Below are 15,332 nucleotides of genomic sequence, written 5' to 3' on the forward strand. Positions count from 1 at the left end.
CATTCAACCAACATTGCTCCCAAGCAATGGTCCACATAGAGTCAAATATAAGGTGGGCCCAAATATCCAACAAGTGGGCCTCAAATAATCATCACAGGTGGGCCGTACACACCATGGTGGGTTGATACATTAGGCAGCTCGATACATTGGGCCACATCATTAGCCTAATTTGTACATCACGGTGGGTCGCATTATTGGGCCGCATCAATGGGCGTCAATCCAATAAGTGGGCCGCATCAATGGGCCGCACTAATGGGCCTCGTACACATCAAGTGGGTTGCATCAAATGGGCTGCACTAATGAGCCTCATACACATCAAGTGGGTTGCACCAATTGGCCGCACAAATAGGTAGGCCCTATACATGTAGCAGATGGGCCCCACTAGATGGTTAGTGTGGATATAGCATGCATACATCTAGTAGGTCACACGTCCCACAGACGGTGTGGATAAAACATACATCGATGCTGGCCCTCTATGATCTGGACGGCTAGGATGGAACATATGAGGTGGGCTCTGCTCACAGGCTCCAAATACATTTCGATGGGCGTTAACCCATGGGTCTTGAATACATCTCAATGGACCTCAACCCATGGGCCCTGATATATATCATAATGGGTTGCCTGCCCTCGACGACGTGGATAAAAAAAATATATAATATATATATATATATATATATATATATATATATATATATATATATATATACACATACATTCATATATACATACATATATATATATATATATATATATATATGTATGTATGTATGTATGTATGTATATATATCTTGGCGCATCCCATCCAAATAGTTGAATAGTATGGATATAAAACTTATATATCATAAGGGATCCATATGTACAACAGATGCATCAAGGTGGGCCTTACACAAATGGACTGCATAGAATGAAATACATATGTCACACGGGTTCCCCATCCCACGTCCAGAGATTGGGCAGTGTGGATAAATAAATACATCATGCTGGCTCATACTGCATATGGACGGTATGCTTGTACAACACATAATAAACGTATAATAGGGAGGGCCCCACTATCCAGTAGCTACTGGACGGTGTGAATATAGAATGCATGCATCAAGGTGAGCCATACGTCCATCAAAATAGACAGACAATGTGAATACAACACATTCGTTAAGCCTGACCTCATACATCAAGGTGCGTCCATTTGCTGTGATCGACGGTGCGAAGATAAAATACATCCAATCAAGGTGGGTCCACGCGTCCCATGTACTGATGGCGTGGATCAAAACATATATCAAGGTGGTCCCACCATCCAGACCTGCTAGACGGTGCAATTGCATCAGATACATTAAGGTGTGACCCACCAGAACTTGCTGTGGTCAATCACACTAGCTGCCTGCTAGTGTGAGTCTGCTTCCATTCAACAGGTGGGTCCCATGTGAGGGGCCCATCAGGTATTTGTCTATGTGTGTGTGTGTGTATATATATATATATATATAAATTATTTATATTTATTTTATTATTATTATTATTACTATTTGAATGAGGTGGTTCACCGCCCAGACCCATGTCTGGATGGATGGTGTGGATAAGACAAACATCAGTGGGTCCCACCAGATGAACGGTCTGATCCACGGATGGACGGCGTGGACATAAGATACATACATCATGCAGTCCCACATGGGCGCCGATGTTAATACAGCAGCTATATATATAGCTGTGTGTGGTACAGTACCCAATCCGTTTCCATGCAAGGGGGTCCCACGTGGGGCCCACCATAACGTTATTTTTCATTCCATCCGTACATAAGGTCACGTGGACCTGGACTATGAGGAAAAACAAATTTCATATAGCTTCAAAACTTCTATTGCCCAAAAAGGGTTTCAATGGTGGGCGTTCAATCTCCACTAGTTTCTGCAGTGGTCCACTTGATAGATAGCGTGGATATAAAATACATCAATGGTGGGTCCCACCATCCAGCCATCTGGACGGTGTAGATAAGAACCAAACATCACACTGGCCCTCACAGCAAAGTGCTTTTATAGGTTAAGCACATCTTCACATAATTTAAGATGGTGTGGGCCACCTAAGTATCGTGAACGGCTGATTTTTGGGATGACCCACTAATTAAAGGGGGTCCATCAAAGGCACGATGTGGATGCTCCATATGCATCACGGTGGGGCCCACAGTTAAGGACGTGGGTCTCTGCCCACCCAGCGTCCACGCAGACACTACTGCGTCGCTAGTCAGTGCCACTAACATTTTTTTTGTTTTTGTTTTTCTATGGATTTTACTAGGTGGGGCCCACATCTGAAGAATCTGACCCAGCCATTGCATCCCATGGCTTTAGACCGACCAAAACAAGCCCAATATTGGACATGTTTCAGTGTGTATAATCATCAAGTGGGTTTTAACGGTAAGAAACACTATTTCTTATGGTATGGCCTGCCAGATAGTCAGATTGGGTTCATTTTTCGGCTCAACGCCTAAAATGAACTGGAAAATAGGGTGGACGGTGTGGATTAAAGCTGTACATCAACGTAGGGCCTGCATGAGCAGCCCACCAAGAATTCTTGAATCAAACTGATATTTTATTTTTATTTTTTTCCTTCCCAACCTACGTCCAGGGAGGTTGGCGGTATGGGTGAAAACACCCATCTCTCACGGTGGGTCCCACCGTCCCAGATGGATGGTGTGGACACCACACGTGCCTCGTGTGGGTCCCGCTCCTGATAAACGGTGTGGGTACAAAACTCATACATCATGGTGTAGCCTGGGGTGGGTCCTACACATACCTCATGATATAGACCCACAAAACTTGCTGATGTCAACACAGCAGATGGGTACATGTCCAAATAAATGGACAGTTGCATCAAGGTGAGTCCACGTAGGTGGGCCACCCACTGCTAGGATGGAGCTGATATTTGTGTCTTCCTCCAAACAGGCACGTCCAAACAGTGGGTCCTTAAGTCACATCAAGATGGATCCCTCTTTAGTACAAGATATACATTAAGATGGGTCCCACCATATGTGGGCCCTTAAATCACAAAATAAAATAAAATAAAGATCACCCACCTGGAGATCTCTTCTTCCTTCTTCCGCCAATGCATGATAGAGCCCCAAAGAGACAACTTCAACGGTGGAGATGATCCTTAGATGGTGGAGATGGGAGATAGGGAGGTGGGCCACACTAGCTCTCTCATGGGAGTCATGGACGTGGGAGTCTCATAGTTGCTTTAAAAAAATGAAGAAAATAAGAGAGAGAGAGAGAGAGAGGATGGGATGGGTGATTGAGGTGATGGGTGTACTTGTGTAAGGGAGAGAGTTGACTTTAAGGGGGGTGGTTGTACTTGGGGATGGGTTTGAGTGATGGGAGTGATGTGTACTCGATTGATGTGATTGATGTGATATTTTCTAGGGATTGCAACACTCGGCGTTCATCCTCGAAATTAACGCGAGCCCACATCTCTTGGTCAGGGTACCACATCAGCGTGCAAGACACGGCATCGGAACCGCGACGACGGCGCGCACTGGTATAAGTCTCAGGTCGAGCAGACTCGAGTTGACAGGGTACCATCTCAGGGTCACGCGTAAAAATCGATAACTATTCGCGAGTCACTGAAGACCACATCTCTACTTACCCGTTACGACTACTTTGTTAGTAAGTGGATTGTAGAGTTTATAAGGTTTAAACTCCTCGTCATATCCGATACAGATGCATTTTTCTCCACGATCATCCAGCTTCTTCCTTTTTGCCTTTGGTACTTGAGCATATGCAATACACCAAAAAATCCTTCGGTGTACTAGGCTTAGTTCATAGCCGCTCCATGCTTCTTGGGTTGTCATGTTCATGACAGTTTTTGTAGAGCACTGATTGAGCAAGTAGGTTGTACATGCAACAACCTCTGCCCCAAAATTCTTTGGCAATCCTTTCTCTCTGAGAATGGTCCTCGTCATATCGAGGATGGTGCAGTTCTTCCGTTCCGCAATTCCATTTTATTGTGGCATGTACACTGCAATGTGTTGTTGCTTAATGCCATGTTCCTTGCAATATTCTTGAAAAACATTTGAGGTGTACTCCCCACCTCTGCCAGATCGGAGGGTTTTGATTTTAAGACCACTTTCTTTTTCAACAAGGGCCTTAAAGTTTTTAAAAATAGTAAAAGCAGCAGACTTCTCTTTAATTACATACACCCATAATTTTCTACTGAAATCGTCAATGAAGGTAATAAAGTATTTATTACCTCCAAGAGAGATTGGCTCCAATGGTCCACAGATGTCAGTGTGAACCAACTGCAATGGTTCTCTTGCTCTTCGGGATACTCTACTCGGAACGGAGTTCTTTTTTTTATTTCTCAAGTGTGCACGCCTCACACACTTGTTCTGGAGTATTAATGGCAGGCAACCCATGCACCATGCTTGATGGAGATAGAAGTTTCAGGCCACTGAAATTTAAATAGCCAAAGAGAAGATGCCACATCCAGGAATCATTCTTTGCTTTTCCATAAAAATACTTCTCAAGCATTGTGTTTATATGGAGAGGAAACATACGATTCTTCACCATCTAAACTTTCACAATCAAACGTCCATATATATCTCTTATGGAAAGAGAAGAGTTCTCCATGTGTATGACGTATCTTTTTTCAAGGAGTTGTCTGAGACTCAGTATATTACTTTTCATGTTGGGCACGTAGTATACATTAGAGATATAGTTTGGAACACCATTCTTCTAAAAGATTTTGATTTTGCTTTTACCTTTCACCGGCGTTTTTGATGAGTCTCCAAACATTACATCGCCATGAACTCCTTTTGTGAGTTCCATAAAGAATTTCTTGTCGCCGCACATGTGATTGCTTGCACCAGTGTTAAGATACGATACATCTTGTTGATCACTGTCTTTCTGTAGTGTAAGGAGAAGTGCGGGGCTTTCTTATTCATGTTCTGATGCTTCAGCATAGTTGGATTACTCGTCTTGATTTACCGGCTTGCTCCAACAATCAGATGCATAGTGGTCAAGTTTGTTACAAGTATAGCACTGGATGTGCTTTTTACTTCCTCGTCCACGCATCGATCTGCCTCTACCATTTCCTCTTCCATGGAAATTGGTATTTTTCTGCTGGTTTTGGCCATGGCTTTGTTGGTATCTGCACCCTCTACCTCTTGCGTGATTGTTGGCAAAACGTCCACCACGTTGTGAACTTCTGCGTCCACCATTGTTATCATTCAGAGTCAATCTTGACTCCAAAGCTAGTTCCATTGGCATGGAACTGGCATTCTTCTGCATTCATTGCTCATGAACTTGCAACGATCCATCAAATCCTCAATGGAGAGTTTCTCAATACTTTTGGTTCTTCGATCGTCACAACCACATGATCAAACTTAGTTGTGAGAGATCGAAGTATTTTTTTCAATAACTCGGACATCTTCAATCTTCTCTTTAGATTATTGATAGTTATAAGCAATCACGAAAAATAATCAGCAATATTCTCACCTTCCTTCATGTGAGTCGCTTCGAACTCTACTCTAAGGGTTTGGAGCCGAACCCTTTTGATACGATCAACACCCTTAAAGATGGTGCTAAGGGCCTCCCATGCTTGCTTACATAATGTTGATTCAGTGATTCGTTCAAAGGTGGAATCATCCAACCCTTAATAGATGAGGAAAAGAGCTTTTTTATCTTTCTTTCTTTGATCCTTGATATTGACCTTTCGTTCGGTGGTGTAGGCAGCTTCTTGCTCCATTGTGGGCTCTTCTTACCCGTCGGTGATGATCTCTCAAAGATCTTGAGATCCAAACAAGGCTTTCATTTGTATACATCAGTTTTCGTAGTTGTCCTTAGACAACTTGGGTATTTGAGGTTGTATTGTGCTTGCTATTAAAATATTTCAATGTATATGTAGTTAAAGTTTAAAGACTGTCCACTACTTGAGAAAAAAAAACTGACAGATTTAATTTACAAATCAAACAATATGGATAGTTTGATGATGGTGATGGACAATATATATGCTACTAGAACTTGCAATAGTTTATAGACCATCCACTACTTGAGATGCTGAAAAAGAAGAAAAATAATAGATGTTTCAAGCAAAATCTGGACAGCAGGCTTGACAGATTTTACATGCAAAAATCTAGACAGCAAAAAAAAAAAAAAAAGTGATGAAGAAGAAACATCTATGTTGGGTATTTAAGACCCAAAACAGTTCAACAAGAATGCAGTTCAGCCTCCTCACAGCTGATTTTATTTTTGTTTTTGTTGGGTATTTTAGACCCAAAACAGGTAGTGCAGGACCTGCTTCTTGCTAATGAGGCCCAAGGATTAGCAGCTCTGATACCACTTTGTCGGGTTTTAAAAAACCACTGGCTGCAACCACCATGAAACAGGAAAATAAAAACTGAAAGATAAAGAGAATTGAACTGCTGAATTTTGAATGCTATGGAAATGATTACTCTGGTGCCATTTATAGGCTTTTCTCCTTTTGTGAAAAGACAAAAAAATCCCTATCTAGATGCTTCCTAAGGGCCACTAAAGAAAGAAAAAATCTAGAAAGAAATCTATTATTTATCTTAACACAGCTAGCAATCTAAACTTAGAAAAAAATCTAATCTCACAGCTAGCTCAAAGATTCTTACACGGTTTTGGATTTGCACAAATCCACCACCGTGTCCAACAGGCATGATGGTTGATACGCAGGCACCGAGAAATTGTATATGTGGAATCAAATCGTCTGAACTTAATTACCAAAGTATCCGGAACGTGGATGGTTCAAAACGTTCGGACCATCATGTTTGAATTTAACTTCATGGTGGGTCTTACGAGTATCAGTGGGGCCCATGTAAAGGATGGTACGTGCAAACCTATTGTGCAACCCAGTACTACCTTTTCAAACTAACGTGTTTGAGTTTTATTCTCCATGGCATAGCTATTAACAGAGAGAGAGAGAGAGAGAGAGAGAGAGAGATTTTTCCACCGTCATAAACAGACCCTATGATAGGAAGCTCTCGCTGCCCTCTTCCCCAATCCCAGTTTTAAGCTTTCGGTTTCCATAATTTAGTGAAAAACTCGAGAAAGTCTCTTTAGTTGGTGTGAATGGCCCACCAAAGTATGTGTACTAAACCCATGTAATACCATCCACCGTTGATTTGATGCGGGGGATTCATTGCTTCTAACACATCTCAGCAAATGGGTCCCTGTTGCATCGCGTACGATGCCATACATGATGAGTAGCGACGAAGGCAAAAGGAACTTCTGTTATAACGGAAGAGATTCGGCTGGAGTACTTTTTCTATTGCTGGCGTTGCAGGGTGCGGATTAGGGGAGGCCCCGGAAGCGGATTGGCTGGTGTACCACACACCAGCTATGTAGGGTGTATTGACATCATCAAGTTCCGTGAGTCCCATCATGAGGTATGTGTTATATCCAAACGTTTATACTTGAGACGAAAAATAAGACAATCTAAAGATAAAGTGGACCACACTGAAAAAAACAAGGGGGGTTGAATGTCTACCATTAAAACCCTTTTGAGGGTCACAGAAGTGTTGAATCAACATTATATTTGTTTTTCCTCTTAATCCAAGTCTTTATGACCTTATAAACAAATTGGATGGAGAATAAACATTATGGTGGGCCTTATGAATGTTTTAACAGTGAAAATCATTATCCCCTCTATTATTTGTGGTGTGGTCTATTTGAGCTTTGGATATAAATCATTTTTTGGCTCATGCACTAAAATGATCTTTTAAAAAAATGGATGAACGGTGAGGATATAATAAATACATCATTTTCGAGACCATGTAACTTTGATCTCCTTTGAACTGTCCGTACAACTCGGACCTGTGTGCGCTCGTCTTCTCACGACATGTGCATACACCAGCTATGTAGCTGGTGTGTGGTACACCATCCACCGAGGTGAGTGGGACCCTTACTGTGGGGCCCACTGTGATATATGTGACTACATCCACTCCATTCTTCCGTATTGAAAGCTCATTTTAGATCATGATCCAAAAAATGAAGCAGTTCCAAATCCCAAATGGACCATAGTACAGGAAACAGTGGTGATTGACCATTAAAAACTTCTTGCGGGCGACCAAGCTTTGGATCAAGATGATATTTGTGTGGTCTCTTCATCTACAGGTTGGATGGTAAATAAACATTCCAGTGGAATCCATGAAGTTTTTAATGGTGGAGATTCAATTATGACTGTTTCCTGTGGTATGTTCCACTCAAGATTTGAGTCAGCTTCATTTTTGGGATCATGCATAAAATGAGCTTTCAAAATGGTTGGACCGTCTGGATTTAAGGCACGATACATCACCCTTAGCGTCGCAGTCAGGGTTCCACCCACCTCAGTGGATCTGGGGTCTTACGTAATCCGCTCCTGGCGTTGCAAACTCTTTCAGGATCTAGGTAAATCATCAAGTAGGCCATATCTTGGATGGGCAATACACAAAAAGTATATGACCAGAAAAGTTTCTTGATTAATCCATTTCAATAATGGAAAAGGGAAAATGCACCAATCCAAGAGTTAGGTTGTCCACTTCAATATGTGTGAATTATTGTATAAGTCGGTCCAATCGTCTCCTTTTCTGACTCTAAAAATGTTAGTATCATATCTGAAAAATAAAATGTTAGTATCATTGAATTTAGGACAATGAAAAGAGAATTTTCAATGTACTGCATTCAACTCTAGAAAATAAAAGATTACTATCATATTTGAATTGTTGAGTTTAATGTAACAGCTTAACTAGCGGAGTATCTGGAACATGTACGATTCAAATCATCAGACCATCTCAAGAAGAAGAATGGAGCTTGGACCTGTACCTCAAAGGGGATTTTAGTCATTACTCTTCCCTGCCTTACTTCTCCCATGCATGAACTGCATAGGAAACGATTCCCCCGCGCACCTTAGGAAATGAGACAGATCGAGTCACCTTGATCGCATTCAAGGATAGGATATCCAACTATTCCTTCCGGGTCTTCAGCTCATGGAATGATTCCCTCCATTTCTGTACCTGGGAAGGAGTCACATGCAGTCACGGGCACCCTCAAAGGGTCATCTCCTTAAATCTTGGGTCCCACAGATTGGTGGGGCCCATATCACCTCGTGTAGCAAACCTCACCTTCCTGAGAAGTATCAACCTCCCGAGCAACAGTTTCCATGGAGAAATCCCACGTGAAATCGGCCAGCTCTCTCAGCTTCGAGATCTTGATCTGAGTGATAATATGCTACAAGGAGGAATACCCAACAATCTGTCCAACTGCTCGGAGCTCAGATCCATCCTTTTAGATCAAAACGAACTCGTGGGGAGAATTCCGGTTGAGCTTATCTCACTGTCAAAGCTCGTGTCATTGAATCTTGGCCGTAACAATCTCATGGGCAACATCCCACCACCACTCGGGAACCTCTCATCTCTTGTTTCTCTCTATCTACATTATGACAGTTTCGAAGGAAGCATCCCTGATGAGCTAGGACAGCTAGCGAAATTACAAAATCTTGAGACATATTCAAATAAACTGTCTGGTCTGATCCCACCATCGCTTTACAACCTCTCATCCATCATTTATTTCTCTGTGGCAATTAACTGACTTCACGGAAACCTTCCAGCCAATCTAGGTCTCACCCTTCCTAATCTCAAATATCTTTACCTTTCAGAAAATGCATTTACTGGACTGATACCAGTTTCATTACCCAATGCTTCAAGACTTGCTGTTATTAGTTTTGCTAATAATAATTTTAGCGGACCCATGCCTGGAAATTTCGGAAGATTGCAGGATATCAATATCCTATTTGGAGTTGGAGGAGGAGATAATGACTTGAGTTTCCTCACTTCTTTGACCAATTGCAGTCATTTGGAAGTAGTACATCTCTGTTCCAATCGACTGAGAGGAGAACTTCCTGCCACCATTGTCAATCTCTCTACCCACCTAACAATACTACAGTTAGGAGAAAATCCGATATCTGGAAGCATCCCAACAGATATTAGTAATCTCTTCAACTTAAATAGGTTTGGTGTATATAGGAGCTTTGTGACGGGTATATTATTCCTATTGGTGTTGGGAAGCTTCAAAATTTGCAGGGATTGTATTTGTACAGCAACAGACTTTCAGGACAAATCCCATCCTCCATTGGCAACATCACTCGGTTGGTTAAACTCTATTTAGATGGAAATTGTTTGCAAGGAAGCATCCCCTTGAGTCTGGGAAACTGTCGTCATCTTGAAACATTGGTTCTTAGTAGAAACAAGCTGAATGGTACCATACCCAAAGAAATTTTAAGTTTTCATTCCCTGGTCACACTTAATATAGACCAGAATTCTTTGGTTGGATCTCTACCACCGGATGTTGGTAAGTTGGAACTACTTCAATATTTGTTTGCTTCTCACAACAAATTGATGGGTGAAATTCCTAGGGAGATAAACAATTGTCTGAGCCTTGAAGTCCTTAATTTGAGCAATAACTTGTTTCAAGGAGCCATTCCTCTGAGCTTGAGCAATTTCAAGGGTATTAAACTGCTAGATCTTTCTCATAATAACTTGTCTGGGCATATTCCAGAAGCTCTACAGAAATTTCCATTTCTGGAGTACTTGGACTTGTCATCCAATGATCTTGAAGGCCAAATCGTTTTTAAAAATTCGAGCAAATTTTCGATCCTTGGAAACAAGAAGCTTTGTGGAGGTATCCCACAATTCTGGCTGCCAGTGTGCCCAAAGAATGCTCCTAAGAAAGATGGAATGTCGATTTCTCTAAAAGTAATAATCTCCATTGTCGGTGCAGTTTTAGGTTTGATTCTTTTATCATTTCTCTTTGCTACTGTTTTCTGGGTGAGAAGAAAGGCCAGCACGAGGCTTTTGCCTGCCTTTTTCTTGGAGGGCCAATTTTTAAATGTTTCTTATGCAGATCTCTTTAAAGCGACTGGTGGGTTCTCTTTGGATAATTTGATTGGTGTGGGAAGTTATGGTTCTGTATACAAAGGACTTCTAGATCACGATCAAACATGTGTTGCAGTGAAAGTTTTCAATCTTCAAGAACATGGTGCTTCTAGGAGTTTCATGGTCGAATGTGAAGCCTTGAGAAATATCCGGCATCGGAATCTAGTTAAAATCATATCTGCTTGCTCAAGCATTGATTTTAAAGGCAATGATTTCAAAGCTCTAGAATTTGAGTACATGCCTAATGGGAGTCTAGAGAAGTGGTTGCATCCAAGTGTACATTGGAACCAAGAGTTGTGGAGCTGGAACCTTATTCAAAGGCTGGATATAGCCATTGATGTCGCATCTGCATTGGAGTATCTTCATCACCATTGCCAGATATCGGTCATTCATCGTGATCTAAAACCAAGCAATGTTCTATTGGATGATGACATGTGTGCCCATGTAGGCGATTTTGGATTAGCAAGGTTCCTTTCTAATGCTGCCACTAATACCTCTCAAGATCAAACCACTTTTACTACCCAAGCCTATCCATTCAATCCATGTATTTAAAAAAATGAATGGCCCAAAAATTAAAAACTTAGAAAATCTACTTACAGGTGGGTGAATCATCCAATTGATTTGATTTTGCTTATGGCAGCCCATAAAATGGGCAGGATAACTGATGGAGAGTCTGGATCGCAATATCCAAGTTTCTTGATGAAACTGAAAGCACTATAACTTATACTGCTCTAAGAGTATTGGATCATTCCTCATAAATAATGGCATCAATAAAAACTTCAAAATAGATTGTTCTGTAAATTTTATACTTCTATTACCACAACCAATATACTTCCATTACCACAACTAAAACCAGTTGTAGTGGTGATTGGAAAGAAACTCTCAGTAAGAATGAAGGAGATAATGGAAGGATTTCTCCAATGGAGTAATTAAAATGTCTTTATTTTAATTTAATTTATTTTAAAGATAAACTTCACCTGAAAATGCATCGAACAGTAGGCCATGTAACATTCGATAGAAGCAAATTGTTTTATATTGAGCTGCATGTTTGTGTTTGTCGTGTTTTTGTTTTTTTTCTTAGTCTTATGCTTGTAGGACTCATTTGTTGTTAGTCAATATAACTTCATGATCATGCTTCAAAAGTTTAAAATTAATAGGATTATTGTTTCTTAAGCTTGCAATGATTGCCACTTCTTCTATTTCAAAAACTATTCTCTATTGTTATTTAATTAATGGAATGAAACCTTAATATCTGAAAATTTTGAGATGCATGAGTGGCAGAGTATGGAATGGGTGGAATGGCGTCTGCACATGGTGATGTCTATGCCTGATCAAGTGATGAGGATCGTAGACCCACATCTGCTCTTAGAAGAAGTTCGAGCTCTGAATAACATACAACAATGCAACACTCCCTTGAGTAAACTGCTAGAGTGCTTGGTTTCTATAGTTGAAATTGGTGTCTCATGTTCTGTAGAATCTGCAAACAAAAGAATGAAGATAAGAGATATTGTCGTGGAAATGCATGCAATCAGGGATTTATATCTTGGGGCCGGAATCTACCATGACAGCCACAATTGAGGGGCAAGGTTCGTCTTCTCTTTTGTATATCTTGACATATTTTGGGTGTTTAAGGATGGAAGATATGTAGTGTATGGTAAGTTGCATCAGGTGTTCTACTTAGATTTTCAGCATTGAATTCCTTCTCTCCAGTGATGCCTAGGAAATGATCGTATTGTAAGATATTATCTTTCTAAGAAATGATTTTCCAACTAAATACTAGATATGGATAGAATGAAGCGAATAGAAAATCAAAGTGGGCAATGATTCTAGATGGAAGATCATACTGATTGCATGATTTCAAACATTCCAAATGCTAAGCACTGGTATAGATGGATCATATACTGAAAGTCGTTGAGATGGAAAGATCTAACCATCTGACTGGTGGCCATCAATGAATGGTTAAAATAAAATGGTCTGCTGTCCAATTTGGATCAAAGTGATTGTTGAGATCCATTAGAAATTGTGTTTAGTCAGAAAAAATATGTTCCATCAGGCTCACAAGCTGTCCATTTGTTCATTTGTTTTCTACACCATGGCCCACCTGAGGAATTGGCCAGAGATTTTTGGTTAGCACATTTTCACAGTTGTGCCCACATGATGGGTACTCAGATTCGGAATGACCCCTCCATTACCAACTGGGGTGCGGGAAAAGATCTTTGAGCCTACCTGTTTTATCCATCTAGTCATGTATGTAGAACATCAGCATTGTGCATTTGATGGGTCCCCTTTAGGTCATAGGATATCCCAAAAATCAGCCTGATACGGAACTAAGGTGGACCATACCATCTAAAACCGGGTGAAGACACACTTAAAACATATAAAAGCACTTGGTGGGGTCCACCTGCGTTTTGGATGCAGCTGAAACTTGGTTTGACTCCCCATCCAAGTGAGACACACACAATGGATGGGTTGGAATCATGAACCACATCTCAGTGGGCGTAATATATGATTATGAATGTTTTAATGGCAGGGCAACCCTTCTCAACTGTTGTATGTGGTGTGGCCCACACAAGTCATGGATTGACTTGAATTCTAAGCTTATGAAACACATTGGAATGATGCATCTGACTGATGGGATAGATGTTCGACAGACATCATGTTGGGCCCACACAGCTCGACCTCATGGGAAGTTTCCATGAGGTGGACCTCGTACTACCATTTCCCATATATAAATATGAGTCATGCTCACCTATGCCCGTGCGCACCTTTGCACACATGTCATGGGTGTCTAATCTGAACAGTCCATGTGATACAGAATCCCATGAAACCCTAAGGGATAAATTTTCACACTGATCTAAAATTCTTAAGGGCCATAGCAAAGAGAAATGCAAATCAAGAGAGGAAACTGTTTTCATTTTTCATGGCTCATCAAAGTTTTGGATCAAAATAAAAATTGGGCCTAAAAGGTTTCATGAGGTTTTGCTTCGTGTGGACCGTTCAGATTTTGGATTCACATCACGTATGATGTGTTCTTAAAACAGTATATATATATATATATAGACACGTGTGTGTGTAAAGGAATGATGTTTCACACAACGTGTTAAAGTGGCAAATGTCAATGTAATGTTTCACACAACGTGTTAAAGTGGCATATGTCAATGTAATATTATCCTTTAATTGGGTGGGGCCTGACTTAAAATGGAGATCCAATTGTAGACATGTCACCTCTTGACAGTAGTAGGCATGGCACCTCTCACTGAAATCGTGCGTTCCAAATTTCGATCCATTCTGTTTTTTTTTTTTTCAATCCTTTGTTTTTTTTTTTATTCCTGTCCTCATAACTGTAACACTCGGTGATTGATTCAATTTTAGTTGCAAGTAGCACTGAGTTATAAAGTTGACCCATCGAATCAAGATCAAGTCTCCTCTTAGATGCATGAATTATATGAGTCCGGTCGTATCAATGGCTTGGATCATCGGCACATGGTACCACTGGTACAATCTCAGAGCCTTAACGGTGCCCTATACCCGCTTCCATTAGAATATCTTTACAACTCTCTAAATTCTGTCGTCATTTCCAAGCACTCCTGGTTTTATCTTTTTCATGCCTTTACCTTCCAACCGCCTTCTCTGGTATTCTTTTCTTTTCTTATCTTTTTTTAAATTTCTTTCTTTCTTCTATAGACAGTTGTCTCATTCATTCCGTAATAGTAGGTACTCCCACTTTCTTTAGTCCCACATCGAGTATTAGAGATAATCTTTTAGACTATTAATTTTTAGTTTATCATATTGCATTTGTGATAAGAAATATAAGCTATATTTTGACATGGTATTAGAAAGAGTTCTAATGTGAGCTCTGCTCTGATACCATGTTAAAATATTATTATATTTCTTATTTTTTATAATTTATAATACGTTGAAAGTGTGACATATATGGGTAAAATGGAGCTAAACAAATGTATGAGACTGATAAGCTGGCTAAGAATCTTCTCTTTATACGGGTGAGATTATCTCTCAGGGATTACCTCCCGATATCTCCACCAAAATTCATACCGATCGAGGTAAAGTCAGATATATTCTTGAAATTAGAGTCTGACTCCAATACGATCACCTTCAGCAAATCCAACAATCAACTCAGATGCAAAACCGCCGAAAAAAAACCCTATAAATATACCCCCTACCATGGAACAAGGTACAACAAATATCTCGATTCTACTACACCTACTGTGAATCTATACGCCTAACTTGGGCATCGGAGGGTCCCCGGCATTAATTGGCGCCCCTGTGTATTATCTTATTCTCCATTAATTGTAGTTACTTAGCGGCTCGTAGGAAGTGAGGCAGGATTGACCAGATTTTAGCATCAACAGTTTGGCGTTGTATGTGTGAACGATAGCAAAGCCGCCTTAAAAGTTTCATTTACATC

General features: G+C 40.6%; 1 protein-coding gene across 1 annotated transcript; it reads left to right on the top strand.

Moving 5' to 3' along the window:
* The first annotated feature begins 9,200 nt into the window (after positions 1-9,200).
* Positions 9,201-11,458, top strand: LOC131220046 (probable LRR receptor-like serine/threonine-protein kinase At3g47570). The gene is made up of 3 exons (XM_058215022.1): positions 9,201-9,498; positions 9,583-9,833; positions 10,055-11,458. Exons 1-3 carry the CDS (start codon positions 9,201-9,203, stop codon positions 11,456-11,458), a joined length of 1,953 nt encoding a protein of 650 aa, XP_058071005.1.
* The last annotated feature ends 3,874 nt before the right edge of the window (positions 11,459-15,332 follow it).

Source organism: Magnolia sinica, chromosome 12 (genome assembly GCF_029962835.1).
Source record: "Magnolia sinica isolate HGM2019 chromosome 12, MsV1, whole genome shotgun sequence".
Taxonomy (NCBI): domain Eukaryota; kingdom Viridiplantae; phylum Streptophyta; class Magnoliopsida; order Magnoliales; family Magnoliaceae; genus Magnolia; species Magnolia sinica.